The sequence below is a fragment of the Rhincodon typus genome, chromosome 35 (genome assembly GCF_021869965.1).
Source record: "Rhincodon typus isolate 14 chromosome 35, sRhiTyp1.1, whole genome shotgun sequence".
In the NCBI taxonomy this organism is placed as follows: domain Eukaryota; kingdom Metazoa; phylum Chordata; class Chondrichthyes; order Orectolobiformes; family Rhincodontidae; genus Rhincodon; species Rhincodon typus.
The window spans coordinates 24,111,248-24,119,130 of NC_063366.1; the positions used below are offsets into that span (position 1 = coordinate 24,111,248).

A 7,883-nucleotide genomic window follows, 5' to 3' on the forward strand; every position below is an offset into this window, starting at 1 on the left:
GCCCTAGACTCCGCCCACATCCCGGACTCCACCCGCTCGCCCCGCCCTAGACTCCGCCCACATCCCGGACTCCACCCGCTCGCCCCGCCCTAGACTCCGCCCACATCCCGGACTCCACCCGCTCGCCCCGCCCTAGACTCCGCCCACATCCCGGACTCCACCCGCTCGCCCCGCCCTAGACTCCGCCCACATCCCGGACTCCACCCGCTCGCCCCGCCCTAGACTCCGCCCACATCCCGGACTCCACCCGCTCGCCATGCCTCGCCCCACTGCCGGCGCTGACCTCTGACCCTCAGGCCCGGCGTCCAGCGGCTGAACTCTGCGGCCCAGTTACGGAGGAGACCACTGGGCAGTACCAGGAGGCAGCAGCGGACCAGCTCGGCGTCGAACATGCCGGAGAGGAAGGCGATCAGCTGCACGGTCTTGCCGAGGCCCATGTCGTCGGCCAGGATGCCGCCGGGCAGACCGTCCCGGTGCAGGCGGTGCAGGAAGGCCACCCCCTGGCGCTGGTGCGGGTACAGGCGGAGGTAGAGGGGCCGGTAGAGCAGGAGGCCGGAGTCGGGCAGGGCGGTGAACTCTTCCTCCTCATCCTGACCTTCCTCCTCCTCACCCTGAGCCTCGATTTCCTGCAGCACCTTCTCCAGCCTCTCGATCCTCCGGGACACCTTGCTGCTGCTAGGCCACACAGCCTGGGCCTCGCGTAGGATCTGTACGGCGTGCCTCAGCGCCCCGGACCGGGCCTCCTCCTTGGCCCGCTTCAGGAGCTCCTGGTACTGGCGGAGGCGCTGGGGTGAGAGCTGAGAGCCGTCCTCCATCTCAAGCTCCGTCCGCAGCGCGCGCCAACCAACAGCCCTTCCCGCCACAAAATTCAAACCTGACCACGTGATCGCCTGAGACCCCGCCCACATAAGCAGCTCCGCCCCTTCAGGGAGCCACGCCCTCCACCGGCACGGAGAGCCTCGCCCCCACCACACAGCCACGCCCCTTCACTGGGAGTCCCGCCTTTCCAACCGCACGGCACCGCCCCTTCACAGGGAACCCCGCCCCCGACCCAATCAGACCCGCCCCTTCGCGGGATGCCGCACCCTCCGCCCACTCAGGACCGCCCCCTCACTGGGAGCCCCGCCCTCCAGCCACACAGCTCCGCCCCTTCACTGGGAGCCGCACCCTCCACCCACTCAGCGCCGCCCCATTCACAGGGAAGTCCTCCCTCCACACGCGGCCTCGTCCCTTCACAGGGAGCCACGCCCTCAACCCACTCAGACCCGCCCCTCCACTGGGAGCAACACCCTCCGCACACACGGCTCCGCCCCTTCGCCGGGAACCACGCCATACAGCCCCGCCCCAAGCGCCAGTTGCCAGGTAACAGATGAGCCTCGACCAGGTAACCATCCTGGGCCAGAAACGGGTGGTGGGGGGGCAAAACCAGGCCAGAGGGGCAAACTACGCCAGAAACAAGCCGAGGGTGGCTAAACCGGGCTGTTGGGACACAACAGGGCCGGGGGTGGGGGTGGGTGGCGTCCAAAAGCGGTTTGAAACAGGTCAGGAGGGGCAATACCAGGCCAGAAACAGATTGGAGCTGGGGGAAAGGGGGTCACAAACAGAAGTTCATAAGTGGGGATGTTCGCCGATGGTTGCACAATGTTCAAGCACCATTTGTGACTCCTCAGATACTGAAGCAGTCCGTGTTCACATGCAGTAAGATCTGGACAATAAGAAGGCTTGGGCAGACAAGTGACATTCGCACCACACGATGACCATCTCCAATAAGAGAGAATCTAACCACCGCCCCTTGACATTCAATGGTGTTCCCATCACTGAATCCCCCCACTATCAACATTCTGGGGGTTACCATTGACCAGAAACTCAACTGGACTCCCCACGTAAACACAGTGGCTGCAAGAGCAGGTCAGAGGCTGGGAATACTGCAGCAAGTAACTCACCTCCTCCAAGCCTGACCACCATTGATAAGGATGGGGTGCAGCTCCAACAACACTCAAGAAGCTCGACGCTATCCAGGACAAAGCAGCCCCCGCTTGATTTGGCACCACATCCACTCCCTCCACTACTGACGCTCAGTAGCAGCAGTGTGTACCATCTACAAGAAACTGCAGAAATTCACCAAAGACCATCAGGCAGCACATTTCAAACCCATGACCACTTCTATCTAGAAGGACAAGGGCAGCAGATACATGGGAACACCACCCCCTGCAAGTTCCCCTTCTGAGCCACTCACTTTCCTGACATAGAAATATATCGTCTGTTCAATCACGTTGCTGGGTCAAAATCTCCCTAAGGGCCTTATGGGTCTACCTATAGCTCTGATTGTTAATGTCATGAAGAATTAACAAGGTCCTTACTGCTCATACTTGATTCTTCTAATCACCAACAATGAGTGCCTCAAAAAAGTTTGATTCACTAATTTCACTAACTTTAGCTTGAAGACTACAAACACTTTGTAATGCCTCCCAGCTCTGAATTTGATTCAATCTCTGTTTCAGACTTGCTATTCACTGAAAAAGCCAAGCCTTCAGTCATTTGGTGCAGTCTCTCTTAGTCAATATGAGTAACATTCGGATATTTGTGGAGTGTACTCTGGCTATCATCAAACCAGACGCTGTTGACAAAGAAACTGAAATCGAAGAAATTATCCTTCGGGCTGGGTTCAGCATATTGCAGGTACTGAAATTTATCACATTTCTAAATCTACAATTCTACAGCTTCGATCAGGGCCTCAGTCAGTTCTAAAACAATGTCCACTGTCCCTCCGACAGGGCGGTGCTCCCATGGCACTGATGCTCCTACAGTGTGGCACTCCCTCAGTACTGACCTTCCTACAGTGCAGTGCTTCCTCAGTATTGACCTTCCGACAGTGCGGCACCCCCTCAGTACTGACCCTCCCACAGTGTGGCATTCTCTCATCACTGACCCTCCACAACTCATTTCAAGATATTGTAAGTTAGAGAGGGCTGGATTGTTTCTGAGACTGCCATGTGAGGGGCAGAGTTCCCTGACAGTTAGATTAAAAACACAATACATCCTTTTTTCTCATTTCCATCTCCAACCTTCATCAGTCTGCCCTTTAAAGGGCTCACTGATGCTAAAATGTCACAAAGAAAAGGCTTTGTTTCAGTCACAATGACCTTTAAAGGTCCTACATTTCTCAATGTGGAGAAGCGAAGGGAGTTTTGAGATCAGTTGGTGGGTTTCAAGTAGTGCCAAAGTTTGGAATGAGGGGCCCTGACATCAGAAGCTCCGCTGCAGTGTGTGTGTGCGTGTGTCTGTGTGTGTGAGAAAGAGTGTGCGTGTGTCTCTGTGTGCAAGAGTGAGAATGAGTGTGTGTGTCTGTGTGTGCAAGAGAGAGGGAGTGAGAATGTGTGTGCGAGAGTGTTTGTGTGTCTGTGTGTGCGAGAGAGTGTGTGTGTCTGTGTGTGCGAGAGAAAGAGTGTGTGTGTGTGTGCAAGAGAAAGAGTGTGTGTGTCTGTGTGTGCGAGAGAGAGTGTGTGTGTGTGTCTGTGTGAGAGAGAGAGTGTGTGTCTATGTGTGGGAGAGGGAAAGAGTGTGTCTGTGTGTGTGGGAGAGAGAGAGAGAGAGATTGTCTATCTGTAGGGGGGAGAGTGTGTGTGTCAGAGAGAGAGAGAAAAAGATAGGTCAATGTGTGAGAGTTTTGTTTTCCTTTATTCATTCACGGGATGAGGGCATCACTGACCAAGCAGCATTTATTGCCCATCCCTAATTGCCCAAAGGGCAGTGCAGAGTCAACCACATTGCTGTGGGTCTGGAGTCACATGTAGGCCAGACCAGGTAAGGATGGCAGTTTCCTTCCCTAAAGGACATTATTGAACCAGATGTCTAATGTCCTTTTCCCTGAGAATCTGCAATGGATTCATGACCATCATTAGATTCTTAAACCCAGATATTTTATTGAATTCAAATTCCACCTTCTGCTGTGGCGGGATTCGAACCTGAATGCCCAGAATGTTATCTGGGTGAGGTTGTTGACTTGCTCACTGAGCTGGTAAGTTTGTTTGCAAACGTTTCCTCACCATACAGTATGTCACGCTGTAACATCATCAGTGCGTCTCCGGTGAAGCGTCAGTGTTCTGTCCCACTTGCTATTTATGTGTCTCGGTTTACTGGTGTGGGTGGCGTCACTTCCGGATTTGTTTCTCTAGATTAACAGTCCAGCGATAATACCATCAGGCCATTGCCTCCCCTTCTCACATAAGTGAGTGTGTGTGTGAGAGAGTGGATTAGAATTAGGTTTATTGTCACGTGCTCACATGAGTGCAGTGAAAAATTTAGAAAGTCACCACTCAAGGCCCATCTTATGTACAAAGGTGCCTAGGTCCAGAACCTTAGGAATAAATTCGAAAAATGAAGAAATACAAAGCTCAGCATTTACAGTCCTTCAAATGTTGTGTGTGTGGGAGTGAGTGCATGTGCATGTGCATGTATGTGTGGTGTGAGGAATGCATTGTTTTAATTGTGCACCAGACATTAGTGACTTCAATAGCTGTGCTCTAAACAAGCAGCCTGTTCTCTGTCACCGAGTTATTGCTCGTTTCCAGGTCAGATTCAGTCCTAGCCTCCAGCTGCCCCTGCACCGTGACCCCTCCTGCCCCGGACATTTCAATTTGTTACTGCTGCAAAAAGGAACTTTTGTTTTTAAAAGTAAGGGAAAGAATCTCCAATCCCTGACCTGAACAATAAACCAAAAGTGACAGACAATCTCAACAGTGCATTTCCCTCAGCAGACAACAATTAGCTTCAAGTCCCAACTGCTCCAGAGCTGTGCAATAATGTCTCTGAACAGGTTAATTCAAAAATATCCGCAGCAATTAGCTTCTGGCTGACAGTTCAGCTGTGTTTACTTCGCTGGATTTGGAGTTGGTGGCCTAAAGTGGAGACGGTTTCATGTCAGCAAGGACAATCATTTGTTGTACATGCAGCATGACATACTGTAAGCAGGACCATGAGTGAGTGTTAAACTAAGGCAGTCTCTCTTCCCCAGAGAAGGAAAATACAGTTGAGCCCAGAGCAGGCCAGTGAGTTCTACGCTGTTCACAGCGGGAAAATGTTCTATCCCAGCCTGACAGCACACCTCTGCTCAGGCCCTTTGGTTGCAATGATACTGGCCCGACACTCTGCAATCAAACAGTGGAATGAGCTGCTTGGACCCGTCGACAGTGAGAAGGCGAAGGAAACGCATCCCAAAAGGTCAGGGATCTCGAAGGGGCTGGAACTGTCCAGAGCAGGGGCAACTGATGAAGGGAGAACACAGCGGGAGAATACAGAGGGGGTACTGACACCCAGAACGGGGTAGCATTTGGTGGGGTGTTGGGGTTTTTTGAGGTGGACAGTATTTGGCGAGTCAGAGTATTTACGAGGGGGACAGTATTTGGCAAGTTTGGGTATTTGGGTGGGACAGTATTTGGTGAGTCAGGTAGTAAGGTAGGGGACAGTATTTGGCGAGTCAGTGTATTTAGAAGGGGAACAGTATTTGGCAGGGTTCAGTGTATTTAGGAGGGGGACAGTATTTGGCAGGGTGTTGGGGTATTTAGGAGGGGGACAGTATTTGGCAGGGTGTTGGGGTATTTCAAAGGGGAACAGTATTTGGCGGGGTGTCGGGGTATTTAGGAGGGGGACAGTATTTGGCGAGTCGGTGTATTTAGAAGGGGGTCAATATTTAGTAGGGTGTTGGGGTATTTCAAAGGGGACAGTATTTGGTGAGTCAGTGTATTTAGAAGGGGGCAATTTTTGGCAGGGTGTCAAGGTATTTAGAAGGGGGACAGTATTTGGTGGGTATTTAGGAGGCAACGGTAATTGGCGGGTTAGTGTATTTAGGAGGGGGACAGTATTTGGCAGGGTTGTGTTGAGATACAGAACCATGGGTCAGTATCCTTGTGATGCTGTCTTGGGTTTTTAGTGTGAAGAGAAATTGAATGAAGATTATTTTGGTCAATGAGACTCTTTATTAATGAATTACTGCTTCTAGTTTAAGGGCAATCTATGGAACCAATAAAATTAAGAATGCCTTGCACGGCAGTGGCTGTTTCAACACGGCAGAAAGGGAGATTAACTTCATGTTCCCAAATGGTGAGTTCTGTCCAGAATAAATCATTCTTTACGTTAATCTGATGGAGGTTGTGCTGTGATCCAAGTCACTGCTCTCTCTGTGTCTTCCCAGATCCCATAGCTGCTAATCCCATTCACCACAGAGAACCTGAGCAAGGACAGACCTGTACAGGGAACAGGAGGAGGCCATTCAGCCCCTCATGTCTGATAACACAGGAGCAAGAGTTGGCTATTCAGCCCGTGTCAAGTCTATTACACAGGTGGAGGCCACTCAGTCCTTCAATGAGACTATCCCAGTTATTAATGTCAATGCTGCTGCGCTTGAAGGTGAGTTTCCATCTGTCTTTGTCCTGGAAAGATGGACACTTGTGAGCTGAGAAAACAGGAGCATGAGAGGGTTCCAGCCATGGGGACAGGGCCCATTCCATCAGAGGTGGAACCACTCCGGTCTCTTCAAGATGCATTCCTGAAACAGACAGGTAGAGTCACTGGATAAGGAGCAGGAATCTTGGTTTATTTCCTTCTCTGTATTGCAACGTCATTGAGAGAGAGTATACGGTCATAGAGTCATGCAGCACGGAAACAGACTGTTCGGCCCAACCCGTCCATGCCAACCAGATTCCTAAGTTAATCTGGTCCCATTTGCCAGCACTTGGTCAATATCCCTCTAAACCCTTCCTATTCATGTACCCATCCAGATGCCTTTTAAATGTTGTCATTGCACCAGCCTCCACCACTTCCTCTGGCAGCTCATTCCATACACACACCACTGTGTGAAAAAGTTGCCTCTCACATCCCTTTTAAATCTTTTTCCTCTCACCTTAAACCTATGCCCTCTGGTTTTGGACTCCCTGACACTGGGGAAAAGACCTTGGCTATTCACCCTATCCATTCCTCTTATGATTTTATAAACCTCTATAAGGTCACCCCTCAGCCTCTGATACTCCAGAGAAAACAATCCCAGCCTATTCAGCCTCTCCTTGTAGCTCAAACCCTCCAACCCCAGCAACATCCTCGTAGATATTTTCTGAACCCTTTCAAGTTTCACAACATCCTTCCTACAGCAGGGAGACCAGAACTGAACAGAGTATTCCAAAAGTGACCCTCACCAATGTCCTGTACAGCTGCAACATGACCAACTCCTGTACTCAACGCACTGACCAAGAAAGGCAAGCGTACCAATTGAGACATTTCTGCCAGCGCTCTGAGCTAGCTGCTCACAGACCCAGGGAATAAACTACCAGTGATTACTTTCATCCTGGTCCCTATCAGATTCCTCCATTTGGATCCACCATTGACAGGGTGTAAGGAATCAGGTCACAGACCAGGCATGGAGGAGTTTTGAGGGGCTGAATGGCCCACTGATGCCTGCTCCTTGTATTGTGTGCCCCGGCTGGTCTATACTAACCCCAATCCACCACAGTCACTATCCACCCCCTCCAAACTCCAGGGAGAATGTGGCCAGCTGGTAAAGTGTGGATTTGGATTGTGATATGGTTCTCCCTCCCGGAGTTGCTGCTGGACATCACCTTTTCCTTTTAGCATCTGACCAGACTCCCCCTTTCCGTCTGCCCACCAGTCACCATTGAGCCCTTTCCTGACGGCCAAGCTGCTGAAGATTACCTCAGCAAATACGTCAACCCCACCCTGCTGATCGGCCTCACAGAGATGTGCAAGGAGAAACCCTCCAGGCCCATTGTAAGTACCTGTCTTTTACTGGGGGTGGGGGCTAGGGGGCATGGGGATAGTGTGGGCATGGGGATAGAGTGGGTATGGGGGGCTAGGGGATATGGGGATAGTGTGGG

At 51.6% G+C, this 7,883-nt stretch overlaps 2 protein-coding genes across 3 annotated transcripts in view; one reads left to right on the forward strand and one right to left on the reverse strand.

Moving 5' to 3' along the window:
- Nucleotides 1-2,024, reverse strand: part of ercc6l (excision repair cross-complementation group 6-like) — an 11,159-nt gene extending 9,135 nt beyond the window's left edge. Inside the window, exon 1 of one of the 2 annotated variants that reach the window (XM_048616626.1) lies at nucleotides 1,944-2,024. In XM_048616626.1, the coding sequence (XP_048472583.1) occupies nucleotides 1,944-1,965 (22 nt within the window). In that variant the 5' untranslated portion in view covers nucleotides 1,966-2,024. Of the gene's footprint in view, nucleotides 1-283; nucleotides 831-1,943 lie in introns of those variants that run through there. The other variant, XM_020524876.2, reaches the window with a different exon arrangement.
- Nucleotides 1,248-7,883, forward strand: part of LOC109924899 (nucleoside diphosphate kinase homolog 5-like) — a 21,721-nt gene continuing 15,085 nt past the window's right edge. Inside the window, exons 1-5 of the mRNA XM_048616695.1 lie at nucleotides 1,248-1,362; nucleotides 2,502-2,679; nucleotides 5,015-5,220; nucleotides 5,999-6,099; nucleotides 7,658-7,776. Of these exons, the coding sequence (XP_048472652.1) occupies nucleotides 2,563-2,679; nucleotides 5,015-5,220; nucleotides 5,999-6,099; nucleotides 7,658-7,776 (543 nt within the window). The 5' untranslated portion in view covers nucleotides 1,248-1,362; nucleotides 2,502-2,562. The remainder of the gene's footprint in view (nucleotides 1,363-2,501; nucleotides 2,680-5,014; nucleotides 5,221-5,998; nucleotides 6,100-7,657; nucleotides 7,777-7,883) is intronic.